The 17,544-nt window shown below is 40.8% G+C and overlaps 2 protein-coding genes across 3 annotated transcripts; one reads left to right on the top strand and one right to left on the bottom strand.

Moving 5' to 3' along the window:
• Positions 1–3,327, bottom strand: rmdn1 (regulator of microtubule dynamics 1). Its single transcript, XM_026179717.2, has 10 exons — positions 3,085–3,327; positions 2,499–2,604; positions 2,318–2,402; positions 1,961–2,120; positions 1,773–1,862; positions 1,627–1,682; positions 706–793; positions 593–623; positions 330–463; positions 1–212 (listed from the first exon to the last, which is right to left on the bottom strand). The coding sequence occupies exons 1-10, from the start codon at positions 3,217–3,219 to the stop codon at positions 171–173; spliced, it is 927 nt and encodes a 308-aa protein (XP_026035502.1). The 5' UTR covers positions 3,220–3,327; the 3' UTR covers positions 1–170.
• A 1,768-nt stretch (positions 3,328–5,095) lies between these two features.
• LOC113029096 (copine-3-like) lies at positions 5,096–14,071 on the top strand. Of its 2 annotated transcripts, none has more exons than XM_026179716.2 (16): positions 5,096–5,232; positions 6,805–6,974; positions 7,110–7,289; positions 7,381–7,455; positions 8,114–8,185; positions 8,269–8,346; positions 8,430–8,519; positions 9,123–9,221; positions 9,306–9,389; positions 9,510–9,569; positions 9,754–9,887; positions 10,205–10,259; positions 11,786–11,837; positions 11,937–12,070; positions 12,789–13,022; positions 13,139–14,071. In XM_026179716.2, exons 2-16 carry the CDS (start codon positions 6,816–6,818, stop codon positions 13,256–13,258), a joined length of 1,626 nt encoding a protein of 541 aa, XP_026035501.2. In that variant the 5' UTR covers positions 5,096–5,232; positions 6,805–6,815; the 3' UTR covers positions 13,259–14,071. The 2 variants fall into 2 exon arrangements, with proteins under 2 accessions (XP_026035501.2, XP_026035500.2); XM_026179715.2 differs by lacking the exon at positions 5,096–5,232 and adding an exon at positions 5,247–5,398.
• Positions 14,072–17,544: the final 3,473 nt, after the last annotated feature.

The following is a 17,544-nucleotide window of genomic DNA, read 5'->3' as shown; positions in this document are numbered from 1 at the left end:
TACTAACGACAGGACATTGTTTTATTATTTCTTGAAGGCATGTGTGATTTCTGTGTGCGAAGCCGGCAACTGTTCGGTTTTTATAGTTAATAATGAAGTAGAAAATCTTTAGGAAACAGTCTTGTTAGCAGCTGTTAAGGGTCCAGAGGGGCGTCATGTTTCACCGAGCTTCATCCCAGCTTCTTCAGGAGATCCACAGCTTCCTTGTGGACCTGCAGAGGAAGAGGAGCATGCACTGATTAAGTTAAACAGTTCCACTGATATACAGTTAAACTGGAATATACAAAAACAGAGTAAATCATAAGTCTGGAGTCAGGGTGTGTGTGTACCTCTTTGTCTTCCAGCGTGTGAGCAGGGTATTCCTTTGTTTTGGTCAGCCACAGCAGTGCTTTCTCCTTGTCTTTCATGGCTAAATAAGTCTTCCCGAGCATCAGCAGGTTCTTGCTGTAGAAGTTTGGATCGACTGGGAAAAACAAGAGACAAATGTTTGTCGGCTGACTGCTTTTTTTTTTTTTTTTTTTTTTTTTTAAATCACAGACACATGTTTGTCTGTGATTATTTTTAAAGAACCGTGTTGGTGACAGTACTCTACCTTCCTCAGCTTTTAGGAAAAATGCCAAAGCCTGAAAGACACAGAAAAACAAAACTCACTGTGCAGCTAGTAAGAAAGCAAAGGATGTCAGATTCAGACTGGGCGGTGCTCACCTCCTCGTATGTAGACTCGGGTGGTGATGAGAATATTACAGCTGCCACCTTGCGCTGATACCACGGCAGCTCAGCAAAAGCGAAGCACCTGAGAGACAAAGGACAGCATATGTTAGGTGCCATCCATGTGGATGTTACTTGTTGCACACATATACACCCTTTCATGCAAACGGCGCTCCCTCATGGCTGTGGCCTCTTTCAGCAGGTTACTGCACCCTGCCTCAAAGCAAAAATGGTTCAGGGATGATTCGAGGAGCACAACAATGAGTTTGAGGTCCAAGCTTGGCCTCTAAATTCCCCAGATCTCAATTCAATCAAGTAATTGCAGGATGTGATGGACAAACAAGTCCAATCCACCTCACAATTTAGAGAACTTTAAGGATTGGTTGCTAACATCTTGGTGCAGATGCTCCAGCACACCTTCAGGCGTCTAGTGGAGTCCATGCCTCGACGAATCAGGACTGTTTTGAAAGAAAAGGGGGACCAATGCAATATTAGGAGGGTGGTCATAATGTTATGCCTGATCGGTGTATATATTCTGGGATTTGCACATAGAAAGTTGCTTCAAGGGCTTTTTAGTCATTTATCTTATTAATCATGTTGGTTGAAATCCAGACACTGATCCAGCTTTACCAAATGAACGTATGGTAAAGATTTTAATCTTAAAGTTTCATCCAACACATTTAGTCGACATCTATTTCATTTTACATTCCTTGGGCCGCAGAGAGTCACAACTGCATTGTTTATTTTTTTCTAAATTTACTCCAATTCCAGCTGCACTCCCATGAAAGTTGTGGAAGAAACACTCCCGTAGGTGTGAGAGTTCAACCACACAGAGCTAGTTTGAGAGAGGGGAGCCCTCCTTTCACTCACAGTGTTAAAAAGCAAAAAACCACCCACGAAAACAAAAAGCAGTCTCACCAGTAACCCAAAATGTGTATGGAGGTGGCGTCTTTAGGGTTGAGCTCGATGGCTCTCTAAGAGGAAAGAAAAAAAAATCAGTGTTCCGATGTTAAATATGACGGTGTGATTTTGGTCACATGACTTCCATCTTAAGGTCCTCTCACCTCTAGATGATCCCTGATGATGTACGAATTTCCAATTTTAACCTTGACACCCTCATAATCCCCGACGTCGCTGAGACACACGCCGTACCACTGTGTGACGAGCGGACGAAAAAGAAAAGAAACCTGTTAAAACTCGTAATCAACATCCTGTGAGTGTCGAGTTGGCCTCGGAGAAACCACAATCGCACCTTGTGAGCTGCAGAGCACAGGTCATCTTTCTCCAGGGCCTTTTTGGCGTACTCAAAGGCCTCAAACGTGAGCTGCTTCTTCCGCCCGGCCTCGATGTTGGGTAGGAGGGACAGGTCCCGAGAAGCCCGGGCCAATCTCCACAGGAACTCTGCATCGTTGCTACACACACACAAAGAGAGTCATTATTGTCCAACTAAATTCAGACTGAATGAAAACACAAACCATAACTTTACACCCAGTGGATGGTAAAACACTTTGCTTTGGTGGCATGTGGTTGTTGTATTACAAAAACACACACAAAGACAAAAAAAACCAAAGATCAAATAGAATAAATAAACCCTCTGAACTCTCCTTACCTGTCTTTGTACTGCACCAGCAGCTGGTAGAGTTTCTCTGTCTCTGCACAGCTGTACAGGTAGTCAGCCTGCTCCAAAACCTCCCCTAGACAGACACAAAACCCACTAGTTCAGCCATAAAGCCCAGCTGACATTCACTAGATCAAACCTAATAAAAAGCACATTTGAGTTTGCCATCTACCTCTATCTAAAGCGCAGACCACAGCTGAACTCTGCACCTTGCGATAAGCTGCATAGCCGAGGCACGACAGCGCAGGGAGCCCCAACAGGAATGCAGCCCGTCCACTCTGTGCACAAGTGAGGAAGTGACACAAAAACACACTTGTGAATGCAAGCGCTAGGCAAGAACAGACTGTCTCCCATTCAAAGTCATTCTTGGCGTCTGTGCTGACCCTGAGTAACCTGAACCCAGAGCTGGACTGTGAAGCCATGGGGTCAATGCATTCTTCAGTCCACACGGGAACGTTACAGGAAGTTCTAGGTGAAACTAACGCTGAGATCCAGTTTAATTATACAGCCAGCTGACACGCATAGCAGCATCATTCCTATACAGTACTGGTAGTTCTCTTCCTGCATGGATAAGCAGCTCTGACAGCATTTACAAACCCGTTGCCCCTTCACCTATATATCAAATATGAAGCTCTGAGGAAGTGGCACCACTGACCTTCCTGAGCGCAAATCACGGAGCTCGCATAAAGATAAAGAAAGCAGTGTGATAATGAATGAAGCAGGGTTATTTTGGATGAGAAAGAAGCATCGCTATTTACAGTCAGAGCGGTGGAAGTCCTTCGTAGAGCAGTCCAGTAGTTTCGGTTTGTCCCTCTGCTTTTTACGCAGTTTGCGCCAGACCCAAACTCCACTAAAGCCCTGCTCACACACCGTGTTATAATCCTCCCAGCCATCTTATCACAGGTCCACACTATCAGTGATCACTCATCACACTGACAAACTTACAACCTCTCGGTGAGAGTCCCCGGAGCGGGGGGATGGTGCGTTCAAGAGCACAAATTAAACACGTTGCAAAATAAATAAATGAATGACTAAGTCGTGGATTTTTAGAGCAGATAAAAGTCAGTTTTGTAAATACTTTGAAGCTGGAACAAAATATCCTTACTTTAAAATAAAAATGTATTCTACCCAATGCAAATGTGCCTATTTTTCTCTTTATATGTTCAAACATTTACAGTGGAAAAAAACAAAACATGAAATACTCTTTTATTCATGCTTCACCAGGATAAATTTTTTATTAACGTCATATTTATTACAACATGCTTGTATAAAAGCATGTATAAATTATTTGCTGTATGTATTAAATCCCAAACCTTTAATTATCTTGTCTCTGAAAATCGACTGAGTGGTGTTTTGTCAGCAGAAAAGTTATAGTTGTTTATTAAAACAACAGAATTAAATAAATATTCAAGGATATCCTTCCAGTTAGTGGTGAGTGTTGTAAGGGATTACTATTGCAAAAACGGTAATTAGATTACCTTTACTTTCCCGTAGGAACGCTGCGTTACTGCGTTACTAAAACCGTGATTTTTTTGCGAGAACGTCTCATGACAGTGACAAGCGAGTGCCACGTTGGTGACAACAGCTGTGTGCAGATCAACAATGGATCATGGATAATATATCGAGTGCGGGAGAGAGTATGAGCGTGCAGCGTTTAAATCGTGGAAGTACTGACCTTATTTTGAGTTTGATTCCATAAAAAGTGACAAAAGCATTAGCCTCCGTAGTGCGTGGGAAGAAAGCTTCTTTTTACAGCGAAGAAAAACCCCTAAACTTCTGAGCAAGCACCAAGTGCCCAAAGACGTAATGGGAAACTCACAGAGAAACTCGTGGATTCTTCCACTGACCGCTGCGGCACACCTGCACCAGGGTAAACCTCTGCCTACCCTACTCCTGCTTCACAGGTGAAAATAGAGCAAAAGGACCGCAAGTTTTACTTGTTTTACTTGCATCTATTTGAAAGAGTGAGTGTAAACACAAAACATATATTAATTTTAATGCTGGAATGTGCAGAAAATAGGTTTAAATATTAAACAAATTTCTTCCAGTCAGAGAATGTTGCATATAATTAAATTTTTGCTTGATGCATAAAGTTAAAAGATTAAAACTAATAAAACAAGTTTTAAAAGGGGACCTTTCCATTTGATTACATTTTGTATGATGGATTATGTAGAAAAAGTAGAATTGAGCTGAAAGATCTATCACTTTATTACCTATTCAGGTTGTAAATCGTGTTTTTAAAAAAGTAACTAAGTAACTAAGTAATTAATTACTTTTGAAAATAAGTAATCAGTAAAGTGACGGGATTACTTTTTTGGGGAAGTAATCAGTAATTAGTTTCTGATTACTTTTTTCAAGTAACTTGACCAACACTGGTGTTCAAAAGTTTAAGAAGCTAGCCTTTTACCTTAGCATTACTAGGTATTATAGAAAACGCTAAACGGAAAAGCTCTTCTGTGAATATTATTAGACAAAACGAGGCAGTCGTTTGGATTGAGAACAGCTCAAAATTAGACATATCAGGTGTCTGTTTATTGGCCAACACTGGTTTGAAAACAACACAGCAGCTCTTCTATAAGCTAAATGAATATCTACTCACAGTCCGTCCAGAGAAAAGTCTCCCAGAGCTTTTAACTAGATGGTACCTGGTCGCATCACCAACAGCAGCTTAAATTGGTGTTCAGCACAGCTGCAAAACACTTTTCTTGAATGCACCCCGAACAACGCTGTACCGCTTTGTTATCGACTCGGCGAGAAACAGAGAAACAACAGAAACACAAGAACGTTCCGGCATAATATGAAGCGCCTATCGTACAGTAATGTTACAACAGCGTGTTTGTTAATATAATGTTGTCCAGGTGAAGCAGACACACCAAACAGGCATTTACACAAAACTTCAACTTCAGGTAAAAGTAGTTGTAAAATTAGTGGAAGTTGTGAAGCGAGCAGAACACTGGGCAGGGCAGAGTGTGGGCTCCACCCAGTGCGACAACACAGCTGTTGCCGTCAGATTAACGTTACGCGTTCAGAACAGAGGCAGAAAAAAGTGTATATTTGTCAACAACTACACAGGTAAATGAACCAGTAAGCATTATGAAAAGGTAACGTAGTGTGAAAGGGAGAAGTGGTGTGGTTGTTAGAGCTCCACCTAACTGTCACTGCCTGCATGTGTTAGCTCGAGTAACGGTAACTTACATTATTCGGTGGTGGTACTACAAAGCTAGAAATCTAGGGGAAAGTCATCACAGCAAAATTAAATATATGTCTATTTGTGTGTGTGTGTGTGTGTGTGTGTGTGTGTGTGTGTGTGTGTGTGTGAGTGAGTGAGAGAGAGAGAGATCCAGTTGATTTATTTACTTATTTTTAACTATGACATAAAGTCTGTCAGTAAAGATTGATTGACTGATTGATTGATTGATTGATTGATTGACGGTGTTCTAACATTTCGCTCGAAGCTCTGAAATTACAGTCACGTGATCAGTTACAACTCACCCATACTTTCACTTCTGTCCCTTTAAACGTGACTTTTCCTGCACTTCTGATAGATCCATAAATGTGTGTGCAGTTTTGTGTGTAAATCAAGGGTTTGTGTAGCCTAAGCTCCGGCTTCCAGATGCTGTGCCAAAAAGTGATCGCCTGCCAAAAAACTGATTTGTTTCTGTGTTGTTTTTTTATGTCTAATATCTTTACGAATGTTGGTAAATAGACTAGGGTGAACAGGGTTTACAAAGGGGTAAAATAGAATTTAAAAAAAAAATTACCAGTTTTTCAAGTATCTTTATAAGTCTCTGTTATTGTACATACATTATAACCAATCCGGTTCTTTTTTTCCACTCAAAATATGTTTACATAACTATTGTTATATTTGTTGCAATTTCTGCTTCCTCTTGGCCAGATTACTCTTAAAAGAAGACATTTTTGATGTCAACAAGATTTTTTTTAACTGGATAAATAAAGGTCACTATCATTATTATTTTTCTTTTTATGTTCTGTTTTGTTGTTGCCCTCTAATGTTTAAAGAAAAACAATAAAAAGAAAGTATAAAAAAAAGTCACTGCCAAAAACTGTTTGCGGCTTCTACCTTGTGACAAGAATGTTGTTTGTGGCTCAAGATGACTTGATATCATTCATGAGGGTACATTTGACATATCTATCATATTATAGACCAACAAGTTCTTTATAGCAGTTTAAATTGGCAGACGATCATTTGTTGGCACACTGCCTCTAGGACTGTGCTTGTTCTTAAATTGCTGTGGACATACCACCAGGTGGCGTAGTATTCAGCGATTTATGTGTGAACTTAGTGGCCTGGTTGTGGTGGCATTTGACCACCTGAGCCTGCCTTACTTTGGACAACCACCACTACCACCTGACTAAAGTCATGACTGAAGATTGAGTAATATGTAGTAACAAGTCAAGAGAGCATTTTGAGAAGATGGAAGTGCTCTGAAGACATTTCTGTGGTTTATCTTTTTCAGGAACAGCTGCAATGGCCTCAGGTGGGGCCCCACTGCCCACAGCCACCCAATGTGCCACTAAGGTGGAGCTGAGCATCTCCTGTGAAAACCTAATGGACATGGACGTCTTCTCCAAGTCTGACCCTCTGTGTGCTTTGTACATCAACACATTAGATTCTCAGTGGTATGAGGTATGTAATTGGTAGTGGTACGAGATTTTTGCATATAACAGTTAAGACTGCAAATCTATGGCTGGCATTAAATAATATGTTCTAACCTAAGTCATGTGACTTACGTTACACATCTTTTTTTACTTTGTGAATTAGTTTGGCCGCACGGAGATGATCCTGAACTGCCTGAATCCGAAGTTTGCTAAGAGGTTTGTGATCGATTACTATTTCGAGACGGTGCAGAGGCTGAAGTTCTGCGTGTATGATATCGACAACGATACCTACGACCTGAGTGACGATGATTTCCTTGGAGAGCTTGAATGCACCCTCGGGCAGGTAAGTTTCCCCTTTATCAGGTTGCTCTTTAAACACTGGTCGTTCGCCCACTGCTTTAGCGCTCCTTGTTGTTTCCATCATTTGTGTCCAGGTCGTTTCTAATAAGCAGATGACGCGGCCGTTGTTGCTGAAGAACAGGAGGCCGGCAGGCCGTGGGACCATCACAGTGAGCTGACTCTTTTGTCTGTGTGAACTTAGTTTCTCCAGTTTGTCCTTCTGTATGCATCTATGTGTGTAAAAATAAGAATATGCTTAGCTTGTAGGGTTGATTTTGCTCATATTTTGCTAGAATTAGTCATTTTAGCAAGCTACAAACAAATGCTGTGGAACCCTTGTAGTGATTGATTGGCTTCCTGTAGTTTAATATAAGTGTCAGGGCTCATGGCTGGGTTTGTAAGTGTAAAATTGCAGTTTACTTGTGCTAATTTCTAACCAAGTGATGGATATGACTGTTACTGTCCTGCTTTGTCTACTGTTTTGTGATAAATGAAACCATAGTGTACAAAATGAACACCATGCTGTAATAATTAAGAAGTAAAACTATCATTTTAGACCATAAACCTACTGGGAAAATATTACTAAGGTAATTCATGAAGGGAGAAATTGTTTGATTTTCTCATAGATTTCTGTACAATCAGACTTCTTTTTAAAACTAGAGAAGCTGCCCCCTGCTGGCCATCAGAAAGAATGCAATTGCACTTTTAAATTGGCTTCATTTTTTTTGTATATAGCTGAGGTTATGTTAATCTTTTACATAAAAGAAAACCACTGTGAACCTCAGTATAAAACTGCACAAATCTTTATGTTTTTCTCCTTTTTGATAGATCTGTGCTGAAGAAATCACAGACACCAGGGTAGCAAACTTTGAAGTGTCTGCCCGCAGGCTGGACAAAAAGGTAATGAAAGTTGCTTCAGGGTTTTTTAATAAAGTTCATTAAATGTAAGTTCTGTGAATGACTAACTGGGAATGGTTTGTCAGTATCTGTGGTGGTCCGACCCTTTCCTGGAATTCTACAAGCAGACAGAAACTGGATGGCAGCTGGCTCACAGGACAGAGGTACACACATTTACCATCAGGTCCTTCATCGGCGTGCACTAAATTCCCGTGGACTCGTTACTTACGGTAACCTGTTTATGCAGGTTGTGTACAACAACCTGAATCCAATATGGAGGCCGTTCCGCATCTCATTGCGAACTCTTTGTGGAGGAGATGTGGAGAAGCCTATTAAGGTAATTCTATTCAGTGAACCTGCACAATAAAATGCACCCAATTAACAAAACCTGTAAGCACCTCTTAAGTAACACTCCAATGGGTGAAACAGTGGATTTCATCCCCCTCCCTCACTTTTTAAAATTTTCGAATTGGCTTTATTGACCACACTGCTGACTAATAACTAATCTTGTAATTGCAATTCTCTTATTATCTTACAAATCTCCCAAACATAAAGGGAGTGCTTGTGACCCAGTTGGATAAGCGCTACATGCATGTATGCACGATTCATGACATCACCAGGTGAGGCTTTCTTCCTCTTTGTTTACTCACTTGACTTACTGCATTAGCTTTTGCATTTATACTGATAACTGTTTGCACTCTTTCCATATGTCAGGTGTTCAGAATATGATGACACTTCGTCACTGACTGTAAATAGTGAATGATTAGTGGGGGTTTTGGCAGCAGTCTAAAAAAAAGACGTAATTTTCACACCTTGACCAAGAACTTCATCATCAACCATGGTTTACTCTTTCTCTCCTCCTGTATGATCCGAACTGTTCATGCAGTAGTTTTTACGTGGTCCCCCGTTAGAGAAAACTCTTCTTGTTTTGCGTCCTCAGGTTGACTGTTACGACCATCACAGCAGCGGCTCCCATGATCTCATTGGGAGCTTTAAAACCACACTAGCAGAGATGCAAACGGGGACGCACATCTCCCCGGTGAGGCCCTTTATGTTTTGTGTGTGTGTCTCGTGTGTGTTATAGTGTTTATGTTACACTGACATTAACATGGTCTCGTTTCAGGCTGAATTCGAATGTATTAACCCCAAAAAGTCAATGAAGAAAAGCTATAAAAACTCCGGGGTCGTTTGCATCCGGCAGTGCCAGGTAAGGAATTAAAACTGTTACTCTGCCTCGATTTTACAACATATGTCCCACCAGGTTTGTTTTGGATCTCTGTACATTGTGCATTGCTGCACGTTGTTAGCGTACTCTTTACTTTTACAGATAGTGAGGGAATACACCTTCCTGGATTATATCATGGGTGGATGCCAAATCAACTTCACTGTGAGTGTGGAAATATTTTTATTGTTAAAGTAAATAAATTGTTTGGTAAGATTTGTAACATTTCTAAATTGACTGTCACATTGCACGGCACTCTGAAACTCGCAGAATACATATGAAGTATGTCAGACGTTTACCTGGTGACTGAAAAGCTCTCTGTATGTTGACCCGTATCCTCTCGGTCCAGATCGCCATTGACTTCACGGGCTCTAACGGGGATCCGGGGTCTCCTCAGTCCCTCCACTACATCAGCCCAGAGGGCTACAATGAGTACCTGGCAGCCATCTGGTCAGTGGGCAATGTCATCCAGGACTACGACAGGTGAACCCAAGCATCCTACATCATCCCACCATCTAAAGTAATGATATCAGAGGAAGAAACAGATACTAAAAAAACAACATGTTAAGCCAGAGTTGAGCAGAATGAAAGAGTCTTATCACCAACTTACACCAACCCCCCCCCCCCCCCAGAAATTATTAACCTTTTTGCTACTTACAGTGTTAATATTAAAAATCTTTAGCGGCAGCATCCTTGATAATCACCTACTAACATTTTCCCTGGAACTAGTTTCTGTTCAAACTTGGGGCCCACTGATCTACCGCTCGATGAGCTCATGAGTTTGTTCTGTCTCTGTGTAGTAAGAAGATGTTTCCTGTGTTTGGTTTTGGAGCCCAGCTCCCTCCATCCTGGCAGGTATGAAATATTCATTAAAGAAACAGCATCATTGAGCCATATGTGTGACACAAAGTTGTTATTTCGATATCACTGAGTTATTAAGGTGCTTTATTGTGTTCATCCTCTCTCTCTTGGCTGGAATTGTGGGTATTGAAAAGCACTGGAAATTTGCAGTGTCTCAAAGGACCAGTGCTGCGGCATTTCCACTCGTTACTTGGATGTGACTGCTGAATTCAGAGCGCACTCACATGATGGTGTGGTTTTGGGGCTGTTGAGTGTCCCGTTGTGTATGAAAGGCAGTTTGCTCTGACTGGTAATGCTCAATGAACAGTAGGGTGGTGGAGCGTAGCTCAGCTGCTGAGGCACGGCAGTAGAAGGCGTGATGCTGTGAGCCTGATGAACAATTGAATGATCCCTCATTAGGGAGCTGATGCAGCAGTTTGTAACATCAGCTTCTTTATTATTGTTCTTTTTTCTCTGTGTCCTGACGTGTCTGGAAACGTTTGCAATCAGAATTATGATCTTTATGCTGGGTTGTGGCTCTTGTTCACATGTTTCATTATGAGTGTTATTTCAGTTATTACATTATATGTAAAATGGGCAGCACGGTGGCAAGCTAAGAGGCAGAAGGGGAAAAAACAACCTTTTTTTTGTCGACCTCTGCATCTGTAAGACAACACAAGTACAGTGCCTGAACAAAAATACAAAGATGCACAGATTTGCAAATCAGCAGAGTATGTGGAGAGTATGTGAGCAAGAGAGTGAGTGTCTTTGTCACAAAATGTACGTGACAATGAGGGTGGGAGGCTGGGATAACGCCCCCCATCCGCAGCCCCCAAGAGTACCAAAGACCTGAGGCCACACATCACCGCAGCATCTGCAGCAGGAGAACAAGCGAAGCTCCAGATAGGCTCACGGCTATAGAGCGAGAGTCCCACCAAGAGCTTTTCATATTCAAAGTTGTGCTTTAGGAAGATATCTGCTTGGGTTAACTTTGCATTAGCTTCAGATCATTCGGGGAACCCGCCTGCTAGTTTGCTAGCACCGGCTAGGTTAAATGGCCAATTATTCAGGGCTTCCATTATAATCAAAGCCAGTCAAATATGCGTGCAGCTTACACTATATGTTTATTTCACCTGACATTTATGATCTCTTCCAATCTTACTGATCACTCAAAGCGCTTTAGACTGGAAGTTCCCATTTTTTTACCACATTGCCTGACATCCATGACCAATTTCGATTCACTGACTAACCTAACATGCATGTTGTTGGACTGTGGGAGGCAGTTGGAGTACCCAGAGAAAACCCACCCAGGTACAGGGACAGCGTGCACCCAGAAAGGCTCCAGCTAGGACTCAAACTAGGAACCATCTTGCTGTGAGGCATCAATTCCAACTGCGACATATGTATATTCTTATACAAACACACTGTGCTTGCTTCTTATCGTTCATGTACCCCCCCCCCCCTCGCCCCCGTGTTGTGTCATGTCAAACACAGGTCTCTTGAACAGTCGTCTAAAGCTTTTGTTGATTTTACTCCTACAGGTGTCCCATGAGTTTCCTGTCAATTTCAATCCAGCAAATCCCTTCTGTTCAGGCAGGTTTAAACTTCTCACAAAGCTGTGTTTGGTTCTTGAAAGTTGCCCATGGATGCTGTAATGGTGAACCACTGTACCTGTGGATGTGTGTGCCGCAGGCATAGAGGGCGTGGTGGATGCCTACAGACACTGTCTGCCTCAGCTGAAGCTCTGGGGTCCCACCAACTTTTCCCCGATCATCAACCATGTGGCCCGCTTCGCCAGACAAGCTCTCCAGCAGCACGTGGCTTCAGTAAGGAAGCAGGAAGTGTTTAGACACTCACTGCTTACAAACACTTCAGTCACCCTTCTGCTGTTTTGCTCCCATGACATTGTTGTGCGAGCTTCTGTTTTCTCATCTGCATAATATGCTAAACTGTATGTGTTTCCCCAACTGTGTCCAAATCTTTATTTTACAACAATTAGCTACTTTACACAACTTGGCTTTTTCTGTGATATACACCTGATGAACACCTGCTTTGTCTAACTTTCTGGGCTTTCTTCTCAAATTTTAGCATCCAACATTTTTATGGCTCATTATGACAGATTTATGCCAGCCTAAAGGTAAAAACAATTAATCCGCTTGACATTTTTATGACTTTAAGAGCAGTTTTACCTGCAAATTAAGATATAATTTGTATCACTTGGGGATTTCTACAACTTTGGACAGTTTGAACTTTTAGAGTGACTAACCATATGTTACAGCTTTTCTCAATAGGCCATAAAACTGTCAAAGTTAAATTAAATCCCAAAATAACCACCGTGCATCAACAGGTGCTCATACAAAAAAGTGCAGACTTACGATATAAATGTAGATAATACTTGACCAAAGTATATGAGCCACAAATAATTTGAGTATATGGGTCAAATGCTTAACATTGGTATATAGTGTATACAAGTATATGTGTTTCAGAATATATATGTGCCATCTAATCCCCAACTCTGTAATCTACTTTTCTGTCATCGTGCAGAATTACTTTGTGCTGCTTATCATCACGGATGGAGTGATCACAGACATGGACCATACACGTGCCGCTATCGTGGAGGCCTCTCGTCTGCCCATGTCTATCATCATAGTGGGTGTTGGCGGGGCAGACTTCAGCGCCATGGAGTTTCTGGACAGCGATGACAAACTGCTGCAGGCGCCCAGCGGGGTCGTCGCCTCCAGAGACATCGTGCAGTTTGTGCCCTTCAGAAATTTCCAGGTAGGCAGCAGCTCCGAGGCTTTAGACAGCCAGCCTTCCTCTGCTCAGCACACACGCGCAAACCTGAGTGCTGCTGAACAAGCCGGCTTCTCATTCTTGTGAATTTATGTTTGCAGAGAAACAGCGTGGCCCTGGCGCAGAGCGTGCTGGCAGAGCTTCCCGATCAAGTCGCATCCTTCTTCAATGCCTACAAGCTGAAACCACCTAATCTTTTTAATGTTCCTGAGCCGTCCTAGTAAAGCAGGTTAAATGTACTCGAGTATCTCCAATGCACTTCCTGTCTGTCTCTCTTTCTACATTTTGAGATTTACAGATTAATGATTGCTTCACACTGGAACACTGGAAAGCAGCAAATCAACTCTGAGGTGAAATCTACAATGGTAAACTGGAACAACTCAGAAAGCAGTTAATGCTATTTAAAATCACATGCCATCCGAAAAAATACATTAACCAATAAATAAATAATAATAATTTAATATTTGTATACAATGACGATCAGTTTCAGCTTGCATGGCTCACAAATAAAATCCAGAGCAGGACATCGTTATGGCTGCGGAAATGCTTCCTCAGGCTAAAATTTGGGATTCTTCTCCATGATGTCATCACTGTGTGGGTGGTTGAGCAACAGTCACCCTTTTGCAAAAGCTCTAAACAAGTGGTTGCATGACAGCTGCCTAAGGTGTAGCATCACAGTGGTCAGGATGAAAGGAAACAGGAAGTGGCTTTGAACAAGCGTGCAAGCCAACCTTATCCTTTTAATCGCTCAGAAATCAGTTTCTGTTACAATTAACAAAGAGCACCCAAATGGCCTTAAACAGCAAGTTTAATGTTGTGCAGTTGACTTTTTCACAACATCTATGTAAATCACTAGTATTACAGTTTCTCTAACAAGCTGAGTGACTGAGGTGTTTTCCATGTGATTTGAGACCCTCCAGCTTGTTCACTGCATGTAATTAATAAGAAATCGTAATAACAGGAAACAATAACAGTGTACTCTGTGCATCTTCACACATGGCTTTGCTGATTAAATGCTATATTTGTTGCATAAACGAATGGCACCTTATTTGTTGTGTGATCATAACATAAAAGGAAACGGTGGATATCTGCTGAGACAAAGCTCAGAGTCTACATTGTTACACTGGATGTTCCCAGCTAGCAACCTGACTCCTGCTACCTTAATTAAAGACTTTGACATGTAACCTTGTTTGCTAACAAGATTTTATACGTTGTGAACATTTATTGTTGTTTATAATGGTTGGAAATGATTTTGACTCCCGTGTGGCCCACAGTGGTTGCTTCCGACAGTCTTTTCCCAAATTAAATAAAGGAACTGCCATCTGGCGGCAAAAGTAACCATGGTTATTAACTAGATTAAGTACCACAGTGTGTATACACATTTCCATGAGGATTTATATCCTCATGATTGATGCAGAAACATGTGTTCATACTTACTGTATATTATAGTAGTGTATAGTGTATATACATTTTAGACTGCAGATAATGTAAAATAAATTTCTAGTAACAAATAAATGTAATGAACTATTCTCCTCCATCATAATTTTGGGCATGTCAAACATAAGGCCTGGGGGCCAGAAGTGGCCCTCCAAAGTCTTCAATCTGGCCCATTGGGTGGCTTTGGAAAATGTGAAGGAGGGCATACATTTCAGACTTTTAACTGTATGCTGACAGATTTATTTCAGTTACTACAGCAGGGTTTCTTTATCGTGCAGCTAAACATGCTGTGTAAATTACACTTCTTTTTTTATATTTAAATGTCTTATTGTAGCTAAATGTCTGTACAATGACAGAAAAGGAAGTTTCACACAAGATCAACATACGTGGCTCACGATGTAAAATGATGCAACGAACAGAACACAGATTTAAAGCTGGTACAGTGGGCCCTCGTTTGTCACGGGAGTTACTTTCCAAAAATAACCCACGATAGGTGAAATCTGCAAAGTAGCCAACTTTATTTTTTACAGTTATTATAGATGTTTAAGGCTGTAAAACCCCTCACTACACACTTTTTACACTTTTCAGGCATGAACATTTTCACACTTTCATCTCTTGTTTAAACACTCTTAAAGTTCAAACTTTCATAGAAAAATAAGTCCAGTATTATAGAATGAAACCAAAGGTGCAGGTGCAAAATGTTTCGTCGATATTGTTACAAACTTACAAACATACAGTACAGCACTTCAGAGTCACACTGCTCGCAATCAAGCTGAATGCATTCTGTACTGTACAGGAGACATGGCACAAATTGATTGACAGTGGTCTACAGCCAATCAGGATGCAGGACACAATGGGCTGTAAAAAAAAACACACAAAAAAACCCATGCAAAATTGCACAAAAAAAATCCGCGAAACAGCAAGGGCACAAAAGGTGAACCGCGTTATACTGTACTTGAAGTTTTGGTGCTACAAGCTGCTGGATCATGGAGTGCACTTAGTTTTTGTTAAATAAATGTCATGTGTTGTTGTTATTAATGTCAGGACATAATCATTTTTTATCAGGTCCCAATATGTAAAACATATTGTGAAAGGGAGCATGCTCTCGTTTCAACACGCACGTTGGTAGGACTCGATTGGTTCGTTCTGTGAGAAAGCTGTATTGAGGACTACAGTTGTCACAGAAGTATTTAAACATTTCCTTAACTAAGAACTAACTGCACAGGAAAAAGACAAATGTGGAGAGATCTTTTGAGGCATTTGTAAATACTGTAGTTTTTTTTTATGATTATTAAAAAGGGATTTACAAAAACAAACACTCAACTTGAGAATAGGGGATTTTCCTATAAGCTTTTGAATTTGTAGTCATTTAGTTTTCCTTTCAGTTCACATGCACTAAAATGGAAATTCAGTTAACCTGCAGTTTAATCTGACATTTTAAGGCAGCATGAATTAGCTAGGCAACTAAAGGGTTCAAACCCCTCTTGGCAACCCTGAGATGTAATACCACCTCACATAACATGTCATAACATGGTAATACTGTAGCTAAATAAAGACTGCATTCATTCTCCTTTAAACAGAGCAAGTTCCTCTCCTAACTAAGTGCTTTAGGGTGCTGAGGCTTATAAAAAAAACAATTAAAAAAAATTAGCACACCCTAAAAAAATGATAAATGAGAATATAAGTTTCAATCTCTCTAAGATCTCTAAGCTAAAAGGTAGAAGGAGTGGAGTGGGTGTAGGTGGTAGGAGGCAGAGATGGGTTTTTCTGTTTTTTTCTTGCTTTTTATTCTTTTAGATATCCTCAGCCACCTTCTCACTGTTTTGCTGTGAATCTTTCCTTCCTCTTCCTCCCATTTCTTGTAAATTTTGTTTGTTATAAATGCAAGCTCATATAAAGACAGGCTGTATTCTACATCCTACAGTCTATTATATCTTGGAAGGATCAGAAAAACAAACTCAATAAACATGACCAGTAATGTTGTGGGGATGAAGCTGGACTCCCTTAAGTTGGTTTCAGAGAGGCGGATGTTGTCCAAGATAAGGATAGTGCTGGACCTCCCACCCACTCCATGACATGCTGGCCAGTCACAGGAGGACGCTCACTGATAGAGTGAGATTACTCAAATGCACCACTGAAAGACACAGGAAGTCATTCCTGCCTGTGGATATCTCTCTGTACAAGTCCTCCATTTAATGCACAAATACAGATGCTGGTTGTTGGAAAACAGACGTCTTACAAGTCAGGCTACTTTATTAAATGACACCAAAACAGCTATACTTGTTTTTGAAGGGACCACTACACACTATAAACATTTTTGGGCTTTCCCACACATTAATGGTCCTCACTGTTTTTCATAACAAGAACTGAGGAGTTTTAGAATTTCTTTTTTTTCGGAGAGGTATTTTGAAGATTGTGTCCAGTTTCCAGCTGTGTTAGCATGATGCCTTTTATGGAAAGTTTGGGGCAGATGTTAAAATCATTTTACACTGATGACTACATATAACCCACTATGATCTTAAGTAGGCAGGGCAAGGGAAAATCTTAATAAGAGTTAAGGATGTGCAATTTCAATAACACATCTCAGTTTTCTGCATGATAAATATATAAAATTACTGAAAACGTTCTGGTAGCTCACCAGACTGTCCTATATCTAAAAATCATTACATTTTTGTTGATTCACAACTTACAATCTTTAAACTGAAATTTCTGTAGTAGACAGTTAAGAAATGGGAACTTTTCTGCCATTTAATTGTTTAACTTACATACTTAAACTACAGTTAAAAGTCCAAACATGTATACTTTCCTACATATTTTCCAAAGCTGTCAAGAAGGCCAGATTGGAGTCTTTGCCGGGCCGATTGTGGCCCCCGGGCTTTATGTTTGACATCCGTGTTAGCTGCTAAGAATGGGCTCAACGATCACGTGAACACGAAGTAGTGAGCTGGTTGGTAATTTACTTAAATTATGGTGTGTGTCACTTTAATTCTAAATAAATGTACGAATTCATGTGTTTTTATCGTTTACTATTAAATAAAATAGGTCATTGTCATTTCCGCGACACTAATAG

Source organism: Astatotilapia calliptera, chromosome 9 (assembly GCF_964374335.1).
Source record: "Astatotilapia calliptera chromosome 9, fAstCal68.1, whole genome shotgun sequence".
Lineage (NCBI taxonomy): Eukaryota > Metazoa > Chordata > Actinopteri > Cichliformes > Cichlidae > Astatotilapia > Astatotilapia calliptera.
The sequence above is the reverse complement of the archived record's forward strand: the minus strand, read 5'-3'. Positions and strand labels throughout refer to the sequence as shown.

Excerpts from the sequence above, each read along its gene's own strand:
- rmdn1 (XM_026179717.2), bottom strand. The coding sequence starts at position 3,219 with ATGGCTGGGAGGATTATAACACGGTGTGTGAGCAGGGCTTTAGTGGAG. Across the intron at positions 1,863-1,960 it reads TGTGCTCTGCAGCTCACAAG|TGGTACGGCGTGTGTCTCAG; the intron begins GTGCGATTGTGG and ends CTCGTCACACAG. Across the intron at positions 464-592 it reads TTTCCTAAAAGCTGAGGAAG|TCGATCCAAACTTCTACAGC; the intron begins GTAGAGTACTGT and ends TGTTTTTCCCAG.
- LOC113029096 (XM_026179716.2), top strand. The coding sequence starts at position 6,816 with ATGGCCTCAGGTGGGGCCCCACTGCCCACAGCCACCCAATGTGCCACT. Across the intron at positions 7,290-7,380 it reads TTGAATGCACCCTCGGGCAG|GTCGTTTCTAATAAGCAGAT; the intron begins GTAAGTTTCCCC and ends ATTTGTGTCCAG. Across the intron at positions 9,570-9,753 it reads GATGCCAAATCAACTTCACT|ATCGCCATTGACTTCACGGG; the intron begins GTGAGTGTGGAA and ends CTCTCGGTCCAG.